The following is a 20,804-nucleotide window of genomic DNA, read 5'->3' on the forward strand; positions in this document are numbered from 1 at the left end:
ACTTAACTACTCTAGGGTTGGAAGCAAGTGTCACACTTTTATTTAGATCTTAACAACATTGCGATTTTTTCTTTCTTTTTTTTTTCCAATTGTGTATACAGTTTATAAATAGGAAGATATGGAGCTACCAAGTTGAAATGCGCATCTAGAGTCTAGCTACTGCTTCTGTTGCAGTTTATTTGGGTGATGTAATCTTTTGTTCTGTGCGAAGCAGCTGAATGGAGCTTTAGATGACCTTTTGTTAAGCTGGATCTCAGTACTATTTATCCGTTAAGCTTTTGTTTTCTCGGCTTCTGCAAGCAATCAAATATTTGTTGTTACTCTACAATATCAGTGGATGACGTCTGTTTTGCTGGGTCCATCAAGATTTTTTTTTTTTTTTTTTTTTTGCGCGCTTTGGTAGACATACAGTAGCTGATTCAGTTTCCACTAAATCAGGGATGCAAATAAACAACAAAATTTTACTAGCCCAAGAAAAGAAGCTACTAGCCCACATACCACATCCCAATCTTTACTGTTTCATAACTAGGCTTCGGATTTTTGCATATTTGCATATTTCTTTCCTGATGTGATATTGATATGCTCTGTAAACAGAAATTCGTTTTAGGTGTTTTGGGGTAAAAGAGCAGAGTTTTATAGTGCATATATTTGCATATTTCGGAGGTTAATGCATGTTTATGACGTTACTGCATATAAATGCATATTTTAAAAAAAGTACTAAATTGATATTTTTTAACGTCCCTCATAAATGGAATTTCAGGTTTCTAATATAAAGAGACTCTTAAAATCTTTAAATGGTTCATTGTTGTCAGTTTAGGATATTTTCCAAGGTCATGCGAAAGGACAGTAAGAAAAGGGGGAGTGATTTATCCTTCCGGCAATGATGCATGACTGTCACCTTTTTGGAAGAAAATATAAATGTCGGTGTCAAATCACCTACAACAAAATTTCTACGTCACCCATCTCGGAAGTTAAATTTGTTACTGTTGTGTGTGTTTGTGGATTTGAAATTGGTGGTCCTGTACCAGTATAAGAATACCAAAAGAAAAATCTGGGTCCATTTAGTTGTAGTGCGACATCTTCAAATTTGAATTTTATTTTGATCAGAATTTGGCCATTTTTATCCACCCAAGAAAAAATATTGTACCATTCAAATTAACAAAGGAGGACCATTTCACAATTTCGGTCACTTCGATCACCTCCACTGCGAAAGCTTCAAATTCGAATTTTAACCTGCTCAGAATTTTAATTCATTTTTGTCCATCCAAGAAAAAATTTTGTACCATTCAAATAAACGGGGGAGGGTTATTTCAAACTGTCGGCCACTTTGATCACCTGTAGTACAACATTTCCAAATACGAATTTTAATAAGCTCAGAATTGTGACGAATTTTTGAACATTTTTGTACAACCAGGAATAAATTCTGTACCATTGAAAAACCAGGGACGGTCATCTAAAAATTTGGCCACTTCCATTATCTGTAGTGAGACCTTTTCAAATTCGAATTTCAACTATCTGGTGGTACAAAAATCTAAAAAAATAAAAAAGGGAAGATTCTAAGCTAGTTAGAATTCGAATTTAAGACGTTACATTACTGGTGATCGAAATGGCCAAAATTTTAAAATGCCCTCCTTTATTAATTTAAATGGTACAAATGTTATTTGTCAAATAAATGAGGGAATTGGACACAATTCTGAGCTAATTAAAATTCGAATTTGAAGATGCCACGCTACAGATAATCGAAGTGGCCAATTTTTGAAATGACACTCCCTTGTTTATTTTAATGGTAGAAAACGTTTTGTTGGTGGTACATGAATGAACAAAAATTGAACAAAAGTTTAAGTTTGTTAAAATTCCAACTTAGAGATGTCGCACTACAGGTGATCGATGTGGCTGAATTTTGAAATGGTCCTCCCTCGATTATGGCATAAAATTTGTTCTTGGGTGTACAAAAATGGACAAACATTGTACAAAATTCTGAGCTAGTTAAAATTCAAAATTGACAGTCGCACTACAGGCGATCGAAGAGGCCGAAATTTTGAAATGTTCTCCCTCGTTCATTTGAATGCTACAAAATTCTTGTTGGATGGACAAAATGGACAAAAAATTTGACAAAATTCTGAACTAGTTAAAAGTCGAATTTGAAGATGACACAGTACAGGTGATCGAAGTGGACGAAATTTTGAAATGGCCCTTCTTTATTAATTTTAATGGTGCAAATTTTTTCCTTGGATGGAGAAAAATGGACAAAATTCTGAGCAAATTAAACTCGTAAGGAGTTTATACAACTATGAAACAACCCAGATGTGGCTTTTTTTTTTTTTTTTTTTTTTTTTAGGAAGACAGAGTTCATCCCAAAGAAACTGTTGAAAAATGTATTTCGGGAAAAAATGAATTTGAGCTCTAAATTAATTAAAATACTTGCTTTACAAAATCTAAAACTTGTCACACCAGTTCAGAGATAAGGAGATAAGTTCCCAAATTTTCCTTTAAGAAGTTTATGAGGGTATTTAAATATAAGCTTGTGTTGCTTTGATACGCACCTCGGTCTCTCAAAACTAACTTTCCTACTAAGTCTTCTATTATGTTTTCGATAACTTTACCTTTCTTCCATTCATGCTCCATGCCTCGCTCAAATCACTTTATTCCATCTAAAGTATCAATATTATACATTGTAAATTATTGCTGTTTGAAACGGACAATGTTACGCTACAAGAAAATATTTTAGGGTTTACACATAATTGGATACAAAAATTACTATTAAGTGGATTTATTTTCTTTTAAACAAGACCATAAGGTTTTTAAATACAGGCTTTTAATACAGTAAAAACTGCCTTCAGCAGGCCCCTTATTAAACGGAAATATTTCACGGTTCTGTGAATTTAAAGGTAAATAAATGTGTTAAATTCTCAGGATTAGGCAGAACCTGTGTTGCAAACAACGGATGTTAAAATATATATTTTTTTACGGAAATTTCAAGTTCCGGAATGCAGCGTTTAAAAATATTTTAGATCTTTCCAAAATTCTGTGAGAGGTTAGGTATATGACCTACATTGTCTGTAAAGGTCTTCGTTTACTTGTTACCCTACACATCTAACCTTTAGTCCACCATCATAAGGCCCTAAATACCGTGCGAGTATTTGAACGAAGTGCAATTTACATAGTAATTTCCAAATACCAATAACTCGTTCTCTAGCTGGCCTAGAGACATGGAACAAGAAGCATAATATACACAATAGACCAAAAGGGAGCCAAAAGTAGAAGGAGGAGCGCTAAAAAGGGCAAAGCATCTACATTTTGTCTTGGCCTTTGAAACCATAGGTAGCTTTTTGTTCATTGTAAGTTAAATGTGTATTAATTCGTAGCATAAATAAATACTGTAAAATAATACGGTAGGCCTATGCACAATATTTTATTCTATCTCACTATGTCCATTACTATGTATATACTTTAACTTTTTAAAGCATAGATCTATCTTCGTTAACTTGAAAACCTTTAACCGAAATTTTTGTGAGTTCTGTTCAATTTCGCTAGGTAGGTTTTATTATATGCTTATGCCACAAATACTTATTTATTTCTCTGAGTATATTTAGTCTTTATTCACAGATACTTGGTGCATTCTTTTTTATGTGTGTATATATATTTGTATTTTAATTTCACATACTGACTTTGAGCTGTTTGATTTAATAACGAAACAGACTCCGCCAATAACCAATCGGACAAGCATTTCTTTGAAACGCATAGTCAATAGACACGAAGAATCCTGGCATAAAATTCTTGTCTGATGTAAATAAAGTGTTCCTGGGAACGACACACAAATTTTAGATTTATCGGCAAGCAACATTGCTTCTTTGAAATGCTATCCCTTAACGACCCGTGACACGGAAGGAACATTCTCGCTGTACAGTAATATTTTGACTGATAAATGCAGGTTTTTGCCAGAAAAAAACCGAAAACTACATAATTGTGTATTGTAGCATGAATGCATCATAGTTATACACCAACAATGTGTAGTTCGAGTAATACAACTTTTTTCTCTAAACATAAAATTCCTCACCTAACTTTAGCTTTTGATTGGTGCATATTTACAATTTTTAGTGCATATTTGCATATTTTCAGTGCATATTTTCGTACTTTTTAGCGCATATTTGCATGCATATTTTGCAGATTTTTAGTGCATATCGATCCGAAGTCTATTCATAACTCACCCGCACCGATGAACCACTCGCCCCGGGCGAGTGGGCGAGCGGTTATTTGCATCTTTGCACTAAATGTTAATTCTGGGTATTGAAAGCTCCCCATCTAACTCGAAGAGCTTAAGTTTTTTTTTTTTTTTTTTTTTTTTTTTTTTTAAACCAACAGCCGGAGTTATGAATTGAGAGATGAAATAATTAGTTTCATCGCTTGTTACGTGGTGGGATTAATTGGAATTTAGTCTCTTTTCAGCAAAGGGCGCCGATCCTGGAGAGCCCGGACCCCATGTATTTTTATGAATTTGTTTTTTTTTTTTTTTAAATTAATATACAATATTTGGCATAATTTGAATTAAATTTGTCTTAAAATCCTCATATATGCCTACTTAGACACTATTCTGCAACCAAACACCCATCTAAATGCCCTCTTCCCCAAAAGTTACAGAGAAATCGGCGCCCTTGTTTTCAGCATCGAGGCTATATGAAACATAGACCTACAGTTTTAAGATTGAAATTCGAACCAATGTAAAACATTCAAAGTTTAAGGCTTTCCTACCGGGAATCGATCCCCGGAACCCTGTGCTTACTATTTCCGTTTTTTTTTTTTTTTTTTTTTTTTTTTTTTTTTTTTTTTATGGAGCTGATATATCCCAACTCAGAAGCCATACTTTCGTTTGAACCCTATAAGTTGATAGTGAGATAGAGGTCGAGTAAGCTCAAGCCCCAATCCAATTAGCGAATCTGAACACTTAGCGCGAGCTTAGAGATGCTATAAGTGTAAGACCGAGCTTGTACAGACCTTTATTGAGGATAGTGAGCTTGAGCTATCTTCATTCAAATTAGAAGGGTGAGCTCATTGAGGAAAACGAGCCTCAGCTATTACGAGCTTCATTGAGATTAGGATCGCGAGTTTCATTGTGGGTAATGAACCTGAACTATCCTTATTGAGATTAGGAGGGCGAGCCTCATTGAGAAAAGCGAGCCTGAACTATCACGAGCCTCATTAACATTAGGAGCAGAGCCTCTTCGAGGATAGTGAATCTGAGGTATTCTCATTGAGACCAGGAGAGTGAGCTCATTGAGGATAGTGAGCCTGAGCTATCTTCATTCAAATTAGAAGGGTGAGGTCATTGAGGAAAACGAGCCGGAGCTATTAGGAGCTTCATTGAGATTAAGAGCGGGAGTCTCATTGTGGGTAATGAACCTGAACTATCCTTATTGAGATTAGGAGGGCGAGCCTCATTGAGGAAAGCGAGCCTGAACTATCACGAGCCTCATTGGCATTAGGAGCAGAGCCTCTTCGAGGATAGTGAATCTGAGGTATCCTCATTGAGATCAGGAGAGTGAGCTCATTGAGGATAGTGAGCCTGAGCTATCTTCATTCAAATTAGAAGGGTGAACTCATTGAGGAAAACTAGCCTGAGCTATTACGAGCTTCATTGACATTAGGAGCGCGAGTCTCATTGTGGGTAATGAACCTGCTATCCTTATTGAAATTAGGAGGGCGAGCCTCATTGAGAAAAGCGAGCCTGAACTATCACGAGCCTCATTGAGATTAGGACCGCGAGTTTCATTGTGGGTAATGAACCTGAACTATCCTTATTGAGATTAGGAGGGCGAGCCTCATTGAGAAAAGCGAGCCTGAACTATCACGAGCCTCATTAACATTAGGAGCAGAGCCTCTTCGAGGATAGTGAATCTGAGGTATCCTCATTGAGATCAGGAGAGTGAGGTCATTGAGGATAGTGAGCCTGAGCTATCTTCATTCAAATTAGAAGGGTGAGCTCATTGAGGAAAATGACCCTCAGCTATTACGAACTTCATTGAGATTAGGAGCGCGAGTCTCATTGTGGGTAATGAACCTGAACTATCCTTATTGAGATTAGGAGGGCGAGCCTCATTGAGAAAAGCGAGCCTGAACTATCACGAGCCTCACTGATATTAGGAGCAGAGCCTCTTCGAGGGTAGTGAGTCTGAGGTATCCTCATTTTAATCAGGAGAGTGAGCTCATTGAGGATACTGAGCCTGAGCTGTCGTCATTCAAATTAGAAGGTTGAGCTCATTGAGGAAAACGAGCCTCAGCTATTACGAGCTTCATTGAGATTAGGACCGCGAGTTTCATTGTGGGTAATGAACCTGAACTATCCTTATTGAGATTAGGAGGGCGAGCCTCATTGAGAAAAGCGAGCCTGAACTATCACGAGCCTCATTAACATTAGGAGCAGAGCCTCTTCGAGGATAGTGAATCTGAGGTATTCTCATTGAGACCAGGAGAGTGAGCTCATTGAGGATAGTGAGCCTGAGCTATCTTCATTCAAATTAGAAGGGTGAGGTCATTGAGGAAAACGAGCCGGAGCTATTAGGAGCTTCATTGAGATTAAGAGCGGGAGTCTCATTGTGGGTAATGAACCTGAACTATCCTTATTGAGATTAGGAGGGCGAGCCTCATTGAGGAAAGCGAGCCTGAACTATCACGAGCCTCATTGGCATTAGGAGCAGAGCCTCTTCGAGGATAGTGAATCTGAGGTATCCTCATTGAGATCAGGAGAGTGAGCTCATTGAGGATAGTGAGCCTGAGCTATCTTCATTCAAATTAGAAGGGTGAACTCATTGAGGAAAACTAGCCTGAGCTATTACGAGCTTCATTGACATTAGGAGCGCGAGTCTCATTGTGGGTAATGAACCTGCTATCCTTATTGAAATTAGGAGGGCGAGCCTCATTGAGAAAAGCGAGCCTGAACTATCACGAGCCTCATTGAGATTAGGACCGCGAGTTTCATTGTGGGTAATGAACCTGAACTATCCTTATTGAGATTAGGAGGGCGAGCCTCATTGAGAAAAGCGAGCCTGAACTATCACGAGCCTCATTAACATTAGGAGCAGAGCCTCTTCGAGGATAGTGAATCTGAGGTATCCTCATTGAGATCAGGAGAGTGAGGTCATTGAGGATAGTGAGCCTGAGCTATCTTCATTCAAATTAGAAGGGTGAGCTCATTGAGGAAAATGACCCTCAGCTATTACGAACTTCATTGAGATTAGGAGCGCGAGTCTCATTGTGGGTAATGAACCTGAACTATCCTTATTGAGATTAGGAGGGCGAGCCTCATTGAGAAAAGCGAGCCTGAACTATCACGAGCCTCACTGATATTAGGAGCAGAGCCTCTTCGAGGGTAGTGAGTCTGAGGTATCCTCATTTTAATCAGGAGAGTGAGCTCATTGAGGATACTGAGCCTGAGCTGTCGTCATTCAAATTAGAAGGTTGAGCTCATTGAGGAAAACGAGCCTCAGCTATTACGAGCTTCATTGAGATTAGGACCGCGAGTTTCATTGTGGGTAATGAACCTGAACTATCCTTATTGAGATTAGGAGGGCGAGCCTCATTGAGAAAAGCGTGCCTGAACTATCACGAGCCTCATTAACATTAGGAGCAGAGCCTCATCGAGGGTAGTGAATCTGAGGTATCCTCATTGAGATCAGGAGAGTGAGCTCATTGAGGATAGTGAGCCTGAGCTATCTTCATTCAAATTAGAAGGGTGAGCTCATTGAGGAAAATGACCCTCAGCTATTACGAACTTCATTGAGATTAGGAGCGCGAGTCTCATTGTGGGTAATGAACCTGAACTATCCTTATTGAGATTAGGAGGGCGAGCCTCATTGAGAAAAGCGAGCCTGAACTATCACGAGCCTCATTGAAATTAGGAGCGCGAGCTTCGTTAAGACCAGTGAACATAAGCTATCCTAATTGAGAGTAGGAAGTCGAGCCTCATTAAAGAAAGCGAGTCTCATTGAGAATAGGTGCGCAAGCCTTAGGGTAAGAAAGCGAGCCTGAGCTATCACGAGCTTCATTACAATTAGGAGCGCGAGCATCTTTGAGGATAGTGAACCTAAAATATCACTAGCTTCATTGAGATTAGAAACGCGAGCAACATTGAGGGTAGCGTGAGTTCCAGGGTCAGATTAACCCTTCTGGAGACCCTGTTGTATGATTGACGTTTGCGTTTCGCGCAGGTTCTTCTTTTTCTTCAAATAAAATAGGATCTCCTTTTGGTAAGCGTGAGAAGTTTATTGAAGTTCATAAGAAAAAATAGAAGTTATAAGTTCCACAACAAACATCTACAAAATCTCACTGACTGTTCTTTCAGTAAAATTATTAAAGTTCCACTTTAGATAAAGATTGGAAACACTAGATACGACGAAATACAAAAATATATGAATTCGAAGATATATATATATATATTGTTCCAAGATTCTAGTTACATGTAAAGATATATGTATATAGAACTAAGATACTATTTACTATTTAATTCTCGTCCCTAAGATACAGTAGTCCTAGATACAGAAATCCGAGATACAGACCGCAAAGAGTTTAATAGCAATATCGAAGTGCTTCCCGGAATGTGCCGAGCCTAGTATAGCAACTAGTATATAAAACTATCGTAAGCACAAAGATCAAATCATCACATGAGTTTAGGTCGACACGTGGACGCACGTGGAGACCTATCATACAGACTTTGAAACTGGACTTAGTAATCCATGCTCTCACTGCGTGATGTACACGCGCGTACATTATCATACTTCCTTGAAAAAGAAACCATTACAAAAGAGAGTATTTTGAAAGTACATACACTATCATCACATATGTGTGACCCTTCAGTGACCCTACATCCTGTTCTTGGCTGGCACATTATCAATAGCTTAAAGAATAAAGATTCGTCTTTTATACAATATTAACATTGACTTCAAAAATAATAATATAACAACTATGAAATACACTAACTTATAATCGAACCCCGATCCTTTATATACACTATATACAGTGACATTCCAGGTAAGTACTGCTAAGAGGGGAGGTGCATCGAAGGTGATAAACAAAATAAGAAAAAGAAAAGAAAAAAAATAACAGTAAATATATGTTCATACAACACCTCCCTCCTTTTTTTGAATTTTCATATCAAATTGCGAATTTGGTTGCGAATTTGGATACTGAAAATTCACAGTCTGATATGAAACATTAAAAAGATTTTTTTTTTTTTTTTTTTACCTTTCCTTACGTAGATTAGGACCTTTCTTAGATGGGACAGCTACCTGTAACTCATCTGTAATCTCAGTAACCTGCTCAGCAATTCTTGACATGACTACAGGCTCAGTGGTATCTTGTTTTTGATTTATTTTGGTAATAATAAAAGGTTTAATGCATATTTGTTTACAACAACTATCATCATCAAAATACCTTTTGAAAAAGCGAAAACATTTACATCGGTAACAACAACAAAATATTAATATTAGAGTTATCAGAACTGTACCAAAATATGAAAACCAAGAGAGATGGGTTACCTTTTCGGAATGAAGTAGTTTCCATTGTTCATCATCTATTTTCTTTTCTACTTCCTGAATTTTATGGCTTGCTACCTTTAAGTCACTAACCGAATTAATTACATGTTGAATAGGTAGGTTAATTTGCATATCTTCCAAGTATATATGAGAATTTAATATTTCACAACAATTATCAGTAAGATTTAATTTCGGAGTAAAGTCTTTACCTGTAACATTGGTTTCATACCATGTTTGTGTTTGGAGGATCGCCTTCAAACCATAAGCTTTACAATTATTATCTAGATGAATAATACCTGAATTTGTTAGAATTAAATCATAAGGTTCAAATCCATTACATAATATAGTCATTTTCTCTTCCTGTGGAGCAGCAAAAATCCACTCATTGTTATTTAAGGTTACGAATATACAATGATCAATTTGTATCACATGTTTATTACAATCCATGGGAACATAATGAACATATTGTAATAATTTCATTTCACACTCTTGATTTATATGGCTAGACAAGATAGGAAACGTTTGTTTACACAAAAACCAATCTTGTTTAAGAATCTTACATTTATTGAACTCAATTTCAGTCATTTTTGCGTAATATTGCTTAATTGAATCAACTAAAAGGTAAGGTTTTTCAGGTTGAATAAAAACAAATTTATTTGTTGTATTCTTTATTTTAGTGGGGAAGGGAGTTAACTTATATACTAGATAACGAATGGAATCTGTCAAAGGGAGACGAATTACATAGGCTAATATTCCATTATTGATAAATACATCTAAGTTAATTATTTTCAATAACAAGTAACTATTCGTAGTACTTGTCCCAATTGGTAAAGATAACGCACTATGGAGGTCACTTTGACTAGCCTTCCAATGTTGGATTATTTGATAAGGAGTGATTATGTGAGGCTGTAATACACCTTTCTGTGCATTTAAAATTGCTTGCAAAACAATTTCATACTGATCCTTTAAATCTCTTAAATACCTTTCAACTTTTGCGATATGTTCATTTATTGTATACTTTAAATTTAAATCCAAAAATGCTTCATTTAATTGTCTCTCTCTTTTTGATATCTCTTTACTTATATGTTCTAAACCTTGACTCAAAATATTTTCGTTAGTCTCTACTGTGTGAAGAGTATTATTAATACCTTGTAGGGTAGATTTAACAATAGTCATCTGCTCTTTACTCAATTTCAAGAAATCTAATTGTTCTTTTTCTAATTTATTGATTTTTTGAGTGTAATAATTGGCATCTTCATCGTCTAAGGTGCCAAATAGAAATTTAGCAAGGTGACCAATACCATCTATTAACCCTCGTTTTCTTCTACTTTCTTGCGAAGAAATTTTTGTTACTTCTTTTATTATTTCCTTAACCTCTTTGATATCAGATACCTTAGTCAAGACTTGATTTACGAACACTGTAGCACAACTTGTTTTATTTGATTTCACCACTGAGTGTCTACACAGGTTTTGTGTCCTATCTACGTAAGTTTCCAAGTTACGAAAGCTTATATCTAGCTTAGTTAAGTTAACGTAAGAGACCAATTGCCAGTAAGTATTATATAACTGAACCTCTCCTAAAGAGTCATAATAAATACCTGCCGTATTTTCAAATTTCTTTATGCGTGCTCCAAGCTCTAGACTACTACATATAAGAGAAACCAGTAGAATAGCTTTAAGTCCTATCATTTTGAACAATCCTGTAAATATAGAAACGTTATTTTACTTTCCTTACTTTTTTTTTTTTTTTTTTTTTTTTTTTTTTTTTTACAAGATAACATGAAGAATTTGAGTTACTTAATAATACATCTTTAATCTATTGGCATGCACAGTCATTTCTTGTTTGCCAACCTTTAAGGTACAGTTTACACCTTTTGTTCGGATTATATCGTACGGTCCGCGCCAGAGACTGTCAAGTTTCTTTGATCTGCCGCGGCGGACTGACTCATCATATAATAACACTTTATCTCCTTTCTGAAAAATGCATTCGTTTTCGTTTCTGTCATAATATTCTTTACTTTTCTCCTTTTTGTCAATGAGGTTTGCTCTAGCTAATCCGTGCATCTCCTGCAATTTGTGTTTCAACTGTTTTACATAGTCATCGTAATTGTATACAACTTCAGAGGGTTTTCTTTGTAATACACCTGGTACATTTACAGGTTTCCCGAATAACAGTTCGAAGGGAGTGTATTGAGTGGAACTATGAGGAGTGGTATTATAACAGAAAGTAGCATATGATGCTAATTCGTCCCAATTATTCTGATTTTCTGCCACATAACATCGCAAGAAAAATTTTAAAGACTGATGGAATTTTTCTATACCACCATTCGATGCCGGATGGTATGGGGTTGTATGTAGTTTTTCTATTTGTAACAATTTACAAATACGCGTGAAGACATCGCTTAAGAAATTACTTCCGCAATCAGACAATATACTGTGTGGAATGCCAAATTTTAGCACTACATTCTCGACAAAGGCTTTGCTGATTGTATCAGCATCTTGAGAAGGGATGGGAATTGCAATAACAAATTTTGAAAGGTTATCTTGTACAGTCAATAAATATTTGTTTCTGTGTTCTAAAGTTTCTGGGAGAGGCCCGACTAAATCTAAAGAGACCTTTTCAAAAACTGTACTGGGCGTGTCAGTTATTACCATCTTCATTTTTACCTTTTGTTGTGTGTTTCTATTCTTTTGACATATTTCACACCCTTTTATGTAATCTTCAACATCTTCCTTCAGTTTTGGCCATTCTTTAATGTCAATATTATTTAAAGAAAGGTACTTCCTAATCTTTTCATAACACCTATTCATTCCTATATGTCCACCTAGAATTTGAGTATGAAACTCTTCTAAAATTTTGTTTTTCGTTTCTAAGTCTAAAGCTTCAGCTTTTTCTTTCTGTTGTGAATCACAATTTGATACCCTATCTTCTTCTTCAATAACATCTAAAGAATACATTCGTGACAAGGCGTCAGAATTTGTATTTAAGCTTCCTTTCTTATACACAATTTCGTATTGATATTCCTCTAAAAGTATTCTCCATTTTAAAAGTCTAGATGTCGGATTTTGTACTCTAAAAACCCACGTTAGTGGCTTGCAATCTGTGACAAAAGTTACTTTTGTTCCGTAAATGTACGGTCTAAAAACTTTGCTAGCCCACACTAGAGCCGCCAGTTCCCGTTCAGTCGCTGAGTACGATCTCTCTGCTTTATTGAAAACTCTACTAGCATACGCAATTGGAAGATCTTTGTTTATTTCACCCTGTGAGAGAATAGCTCCGCAGGCAAATGCCGAAGCATCCGATGTGATTATAAAAGGCTTTTTAAAATCAGGATACTGCAAAATTGGAGGAGTTGTCAATTTCTCTTTAAGAGAATCAAATGCAACTTGTTGTTTCACTCCCCAAGAAAACTGGACGTCTTCTTTTAATAAGGACGTTAAGGGTAAAGCAATTTTACTGTAGTCTTTTAGAAATTTCCTATAATATCCAGTAAGTCCTAGAAATCCCTTAATTTGTTTCTTATTCTGAGGAACAGGAAAGTTCTGAACTTTCTCCACTAATCTTGGATCTGGTTTTACTCCGTTAGGTGTAATGACATGTCCTAAGTATGTTAATTCTGGCTTCAAAAATTCAGTCTTATCTACACTTAACTGCAGGTTGCTTTTGCGAAATCTTTGCAAAATCTCACGTAATCTACTATTATGCTCTTCTAAAGAACTAGAGAAGACCACTAAATCATCCAGGTAGATGAAACAACTCGTACCTGTCAGCCCTGCTAACACTGTATTCATCAATCTTTGAAAAGTGGCCGGTGCTGTCGCCAGACCGAAAGCAAGTCGCTTGAATTGATAATGATTTTCAGGTGTACTGAATGCCGTTATAGGTCTATCCTTTTCCCTAATATAGCATTGATGGTACCCACTATGGAGATCTAAACTGGAAAAGTAACGCGCATTGGCTAAATTACTCAAAATGTCGTCTATGTTAGGTAACGGAAAGGACGAATGGACACATAGATCATTGACAGATCGATAATCGACTATTAGTCTATATTTCTGTTTTCCTGATGCATCGAGTTTCTTTGGAATAAGGAAAATAGAACTGTTCCAAGGAGAAGTTGAAACTTCTATAATGTCTTGTTTTAACAACTCTTCTATTTGTCTATTTAATTCTTCCTTATGACATTCTGGCACTCGGTAATTCTTTTTGTTAACAATTTTGCCTACATGTTTAGGATCAATAATAATTTCATGTTCAAGAACATTTGTAGCAGTTAGTTTGTCTCCTGGTAGAAAGAAAACATCATTGAATTCATCGCAAAGTTCAAGTATACTTTCTTTTTCTTTGGGTGGTAAATGACCTAGCCTTAAAAGCTTATGAAGTAATTTTAAACGCTCAGTTAAACTGTCTGAATTTGACTTTTGTGGGACCCTGTCTTTTTCACACTGAATATTTAAAACATGGTTTTCTTCTAATTTCTCTAAGTCTATCGGATCTAAAGTTATATTCTCTACTGAAGAATTCACATTTAACACACTAGCTATACATTTATTTTCTTTCGCTACTGTCAAACAAGAAGAAAGAAAAACACCCGGTTTAATCTCTCGTTTTTCTACAATTCCAATTCCTGTGCTGTTTGTGGGAACAAAAACTAACTTCTCGCATCGAGCTGGAATACTATATGTCAACGGTAGTATAAGCTTATCGCTGCCCTTAAGGTCAAGTTTCTGGCAAGCATGTGTTGACAAGGGAGGAGGAGGGGGAGGATGGAATTCTAGCAAACAATTTTTTTGTTTCATAAAATCACGACCAAGAATGTGTCTGCCTTTTGATAAGCATCCTTCCGAAATAACGTGAAATTTATGTGAGAATTCTACTCCTTTTATCACTAACGTTAGATAAATAGTACCTAGTGACCTAGTTTTAACATTGTTTAATCCTTTCAATGTCACAGTTTGTGTTGTATCTATATTCTTTCTAAAACTGCATGGAAGTGCATGGATTTGCCAAAGACTTAAGTCACTGCCTGTATCTAAGAGAAAAGTTGCATCAACATGCAATTCTTTAATGAATGCCGTAATAGTACCTTCTTCTTGATTTGTTACTATGCAACCCTTCATGTTATCTGAGATGCAAACAGGTTGCTTATTTACATCCATTTGCGGTTTCCCTGACCATTACAACTTGAGCACATCTGACTACTGCAGGCTTTTACATCATTAAAATGCAGAGAACTTTGTTCTTTATCACAAATTCTCTCATTTCCACTAGTATTTACCCTACTAGTATTTCCACTAGTATTTACTTTACTAGCAACATGCAAACAATTGCTATAACCTTCCGTGCCTCGCGCGGCGCTCTCGGAAAAATTACAATTAACCCCTCCTGTGCCTCTCGCGGCGATCTCAGGAGAATTACCATTATTACATCCTGTGCCTCTCGCGGCGATCTCAGGACAAATTTCACAAATATGTACCGTTTTCATAAACTGATTAGAAGAATTTCCTCTTTCCTTTCTTTTCTGTAATTTGCATTGAGCTTTGGTGTGACCAGGCTTATGGCATAGGTAACATACTAATTCTTTCTTTTGAGCTTTCTTACTATTTACATTTGGAAAGGGGAGAGAAGTGTGGGAAGTGATCTGTGTTTCTTCTTCTAGAGCGAGTTCGATAATATATCCTAAGGATGTATCATCATCGCTTTTGGATCTTACAATCATCTGAATTCTGTCATTTGTTAGCCCCTGAATAAAACTTGCTTTAGCTAAAATTTCAACAAGTGCTATAGCTCCTGGCAATTTAGATGCATCTATAACACGAGCAACGGCTTCGCGTAATTGACTTTGAAGAGTGTCTACTTTACTTGCCCATGATGCAATTGAATCAGATTTGGTTTGTCTAGCACTAAAAAGCTGGCATGCATAAAAATCAATAGTTCGTCTAATGGAATAATTTTCTATTAATATTTGTTTAACAGCTTCCCAAGTAGTAGTGGTTTTTCTAACTAATAACTTAGATCTAGCATCCCCAGTTATTTTTGCTTTAACAAATTTCAAAAGGGTACTATGCTTAGCTGGGTCAACCAATTCAAAAGCAGCATCTACATTAGACAGAAATTCTTCTAATGCTTCTCTTTTTCCCGAAAATGGTACCGAAATTAACTTTAGTGCTTCTGACACACTACAATACTCTACTTCTGTATCAGAAGAATCAGCACTACCACTGGTAGCCATTGGCAATTAGTACTTACGTTAAACTATACAATTTAAATTTACAAAAATTTTGTTAGCGACAATACCTTTCTTACACCTTCTGTTTTGCCAAGTATTCCCAAGATTAAACGAATGAAATATTTTAATCCTTCCCTAGAGGAACGGTGAATACTAAAGCCTTCTATCCTAGACTGTTCTTGTCTTGATTTTACGTTATTCACTTCACAAGTAAACAACAACCGCGGTGACCAAAGAACAAATCTTTTCTAGCTCCAGGCGTAACACTTGAAAATTTTGGAAGTTCAAACAAGCAATGAAAATTGTAACCAACCTTGAATTTCCTGTGATGGGGGGTGCTGCTGGCGTCGATCCTGGTACTTTCCTGATGTTGGTTTAAAGATGAGGCCTCTGGATTTCCACAAGATCTCGGCTTGGAATGTTGCTCAACTGGGACCAGCCACACTTGAGAATGGTACTGCTTACTGGATCTCTGGAACTGGATGCAATAAAACTGGAACACTGGAACGGTGTGTACGCCGAGGTATCCGCTACACCTTGAACAGGCAAGCTTCTTGCACTCACAGTAAAAAAGGTATTCTCGACGAAGTGCGGTCTGTATCTGGACGTAACGATATTTTAAAACGTATCAGCTTCGTGTCGAAGAACGAACTCTGACTACAATGATGAATGTTCAACTTGGTAACTGTGGAACGTGCACTGGAATCGAACTTCGTGTACTTCGGTTGAGATCCTGCCTAGCTGCCACCACTTTATTTTCCTGTTGTATGATTGACGTTTGCGTTTCGCGCAGGTTCTTCTTTTTCTTCAAATAAAATAGGATCTCCTTTTGGTAAGCGTGAGAAGTTTATTGAAGTTCATAAGAAAAAATAGAAGTTATAAGTTCCACAACAAACATCTACAAAATCTCACTGACTGTTCTTTCAGTAAAATTATTAAAGTTCCACTTTAGATAAAGATTGGAAACACTAGATACGACGAAATACAAAAATATATGAATTCGAAGATATATATATATATATTGTTCCAAGATTCTAGTTACATGTAAAGATATATGTATATAGAACTAAGATACTATTTACTATTTAATTCTCGTCCCTAAGATACAGTAGTCCTAGATACAGAAATCCGAGATACAGACCGCAAAGAGTTTAATAGCAATATCGAAGTGCTTCCCGGAATGTGCCGAGCCTAGTATAGCAACTAGTATATAAAACTATCGTAAGCACAAAGATCAAATCATCACATGAGTTTAGGTCGACACGTGGACGCACGTGGAGACCTATCATACAGACTTTGAAACTGGACTTAGTAATCCATGCTCTCACTGCGTGATGTACACGCGCGTACATTATCATACTTCCTTGAAAAAGAAACCATTACAAAAGAGAGTATTTTGAAAGTACATACACTATCATCACATATGTGTGACCCTTCAGTGACCCTACATCCTGTTCTTGGCTGGCACATTATCAATAGCTTAAAGAATAAAGATTCGTCTTTTATACAATATTAACATTGACTTCAAAAATAATAATATAACAACTATGAAATACACTAACTTATAATCGAACCCCGATCCTTTATATACACTATATACAGTGACATTCCAGGTAAGTACTGCTAAGAGGGGAGGTGCATCGAAGGTGATAAACAAAATAAGAAAAAGAAAAGAAAAAAAATAACAGTAAATATATGTTCATACAACAACCCGGGGCTAGAAAAAAACTATGTGGCCCCTGCTGAGTTCGCCTAATACATTTCTGTGAAAGTACAGTAGCTAAGTTAAGGGAATATGTTTCATATTTTTTGTCATGCTTTATCTTATGATGATTGTATCTTGTATGATTCTTTTTTTAAACAGCCAGCTGAGATTTTGATTAGAATGGAGGCCCCCGTCCACCTGGAGGCCCGGGGCTACACTCCCTCAATCCGGCCCTGGAGCTATCTCTTTAAGTACTGACCATTCCCGATTCTGCTTGACTGCAGTCATCTTACGCAGACTGATAGAACAATGCGGTAAATGCGTTGGCTGGGTATGAGGAAGAAATAAGGAAAATGTAATCTTTTTCAGTTTAACGTTGCAGAATTATGCTCTTCATGCTAAAAGAAATTTATGGAATGAGAATGTGAGAGGAAACGAGAGAACCTCGAGAAAAATATCGCGGACGTAATTGTATCCACAACAATCTCAGCATGGCCTGGAATCGAATCACGGACCCTCGCACCACAAGTGGCTGCTCTGCCACTGAACCACCGTGCTTCCCAATACGGTTTGCTGAGCTGTGCTTTTGTTTTAATCGTATCATGCAAAATATATATGGGATTAAGCTGTACGCTTCCTTATCTTTCAAATGACCATGAAAACAACAAATAAGGAATATCTCATCGAGAAGAATTGACCATGACCATTCAGATAACGGCGCCATAATCGCAGGGTAAAAGCTTGATAAATGTAGTAGTCATTAGTTCCGGAAGTTTTTGAAAACATTATTTCTTTAGTTTATCCATCAACTACTCTCGTAACCATTTCCTAAAATGATAGCCTGTATAAGTCGTAGAGTCGTATTGTTTAGGTTAAGAAACACAGTGTAAATAAACTTTGGTAAACAGTAAAAAGGATCACGCACTGAAAGTTTCAAAACAAGGCGTTCGTTTGTCCGGATACTTCTCCTAGATACTTGAACCGTTCTTTAACCAGATTTGTCATGCTGATTCGAGAGCACGCGCTGAGTGTTGTAAGGGGTCGCATGTCTCGATCGGACATAACATTGAGGAATAATCACCGAAAAACGGGATGCCCGTAGAATTAATATTGGAAAATCATTTGGCGTGTAAATTCTTATGTGGGGGTGGAGGGCGTGAATCATGGGTCATACATAGTTGATGACGATGGGTTTTGGTGGGTGGTGAGTCATGGTGGTCGTGGGTCATAATGCATCATGGTGGATCATAGTGGGTCACGGTGGGTCGTGGGTTTCAGTGTGTCGTCAGTCACAGTGAATGATGGATCAGTAAGTCCTGGGTCAAGCTTTGATTGACCCACGCAATATCTATGCCCATCACCGTAATATATCATTAAAAGGAAAATATCCATCTCATCCCCTATAGCCTTTCATGGCTTGTAACGACATTAAGTTTTGACTTTCTGTATTTATTATTCATAACAATGCAGCACTTTTCGTTGGATCGAACATCTTTGGACGCATTTGTATTGTCATATTTTCCAATGCATCGCCATGTGTCTAGTAAAGCGTTTTAGTACATAAACTCTCAATTTTATGCAGATTAACATGTCACTGAAATAATAATAATAATAATAATAATAATAAAAAGTCATTCTACGTGTAGTAGTTTTATCTGTCTTTATTCGTATGCTATGTTTACTCATTCAGAACGCAAATTCCAAATTGCTGTGAGCATTTTTTTTTTCTTTAACGTTACAAATATGGGAAGAAGGAACTTTGTTCTTTCGCCCTTCAGGCTTGTGAGTTCACAGCTATTTTCTGTCGATCTTCGCTAAAATAAATAAACAAGAGAGAATGTATCTAAAGCAATGCCATGCCAAGAGGCGCCCTCTGTGATATACTTGTTATGAAGGCTATTCTCAAGAGAGAAGATAATAATCTACACTTCTAAAATTGTATTGAAATAGTAGTTTTCTCCCCAATACTATAGGATTTTTCACTGATACCAGAACTAAACAAATGAGTGATATTATTGTGACACTGTTGTAGTATACAGTGAAACCTGTCTGTATTAGCCACCATCGTTTACATTGAAAAGTGGCCAACTTACAGAAAATAAATGTGATTGGTGTATTTTTTAGAATGGAATTTCTAATATTGCTTGATTATAAAATTTTAATAAGCAATGGCACGACAGCTACTTTTAAATAATGTATATAGAGTAATCATAATGTGCAGTAGTAGAAACAATTACTACAGTGTGTTTAATACATATACCTTTCACTTCCTGAAAACTAGTTTGGTACACTGAATTATTCGGATTGAAAACACTATAACACAAACAACCATAAAATAGAAGCATATGTACGCAGTTTATTGAAATTGATATTGTAGCACACTGTGTTATTCAGATTGAAAACAAGAAAAACAAAATTATAAATAGAACAATTTACATGCAGTTCATATAATTGTTTTTTCGGCAGTGACAAATATTTTCTGTAGATATCTTTCGAAAAATAGCGAATCAGTTATTAATAACAAATTTATTCATGGTGGTTCGTTCTAGACGTATTTCTTTTATTCTTTTTGGCGCATACGCACATTCCAATTTTGTAGTTAGCAACCTCTTGGTAATGAGCTACAAGTGTTTCTCTTAGAACAAAAGATGTTTTGAGAAAATCTTAAAGGATTTCTTATCTCAAAACCTCCGCTACCTTTTGACAAGGCGTCAGGCGCCAATAGTTGACAATTAAGATTTTTAGCTTTGACCCTGAGAATTTTTCGGAATTACTAAAGTTCCCCATTAATAAAAGTAGCCGATATAGCTAATGGTTTTACCAAAAAAAAGACAAGGTAAACAAATAAATACAACCATTTCCTGAATTCTGGCCATGGACCTCCAAGAACAAATAGCGGGAATCCATGCTTCATGTCTCGAGTCACAATACAGAACTTCTGCCTCTGATATGGGGATACGAAAGAGTACCCCAAGGAAAATAACAAAACTATTTTGTGTGACCAAGATATGCAGGTAAATTTATCGTTATCATCATAAGGTAAACATTGCTTCAATGCAGCCAACTTCCAAGATAGACAGGTGGCCAACTTACAGAGTAATAAGTAACGAATGTCATATGGGAGAATGCAGGTTCAAGACGAACCAGGGCAAGAATGAGCAGGTGGCAAAGTTGACAGGTTTTACTGTACTTTCAGAGTATGTGAATTCGATGCTGAAACCGGAAGTTGTAAATGAATTTACTTTCGGTTGCAATACAGGGATAACCCGTTTGAGATGTAACCTGTTCTTTGGAGGCTGAAATCACTGTGGCGATCAGTGTTGAAACTGACAAGTGTAGATTTTA

At 36.5% G+C, this 20,804-nt stretch overlaps 2 protein-coding genes across 9 annotated transcripts in view; one reads left to right on the forward strand and one right to left on the reverse strand.

Annotated features, from left to right (window-relative positions):
• The window catches only part of raw (NDT-like domain-containing protein raw), a 482,020-nt gene that overhangs the window by 337,155 nt on the left and 124,061 nt on the right, over positions 1-20,804 (forward strand). The gene's annotated exons all lie outside the window — the stretch shown is intronic.
• LOC145689997 (uncharacterized) lies at positions 8,233-17,456 on the reverse strand. The gene is made up of 2 exons (XM_081764462.1): positions 16,068-17,456; positions 8,233-11,224 (listed from the first exon to the last, which is right to left on the reverse strand). Exon 2 carries the CDS (start codon positions 11,211-11,213, stop codon positions 9,231-9,233), a length of 1,983 nt encoding a protein of 660 aa, XP_081620588.1. The 5' UTR covers positions 11,214-11,224; positions 16,068-17,456; the 3' UTR covers positions 8,233-9,230.

Source organism: Thermobia domestica, chromosome 7 (genome assembly GCF_964235325.1).
Source record: "Thermobia domestica chromosome 7, izTheDome1.hap1.1, whole genome shotgun sequence".
In the NCBI taxonomy this organism is placed as follows: domain Eukaryota; kingdom Metazoa; phylum Arthropoda; class Insecta; order Zygentoma; family Lepismatidae; genus Thermobia; species Thermobia domestica.

What these genes read in the sequence shown, in the direction of transcription:
- LOC145689997 (XM_081764462.1), bottom strand. Translation starts at nt 11,213, where the DNA reads ATGATAGGACTTAAAGCTATTCTACTGGTTTCTCTTATATGTAGTAGT.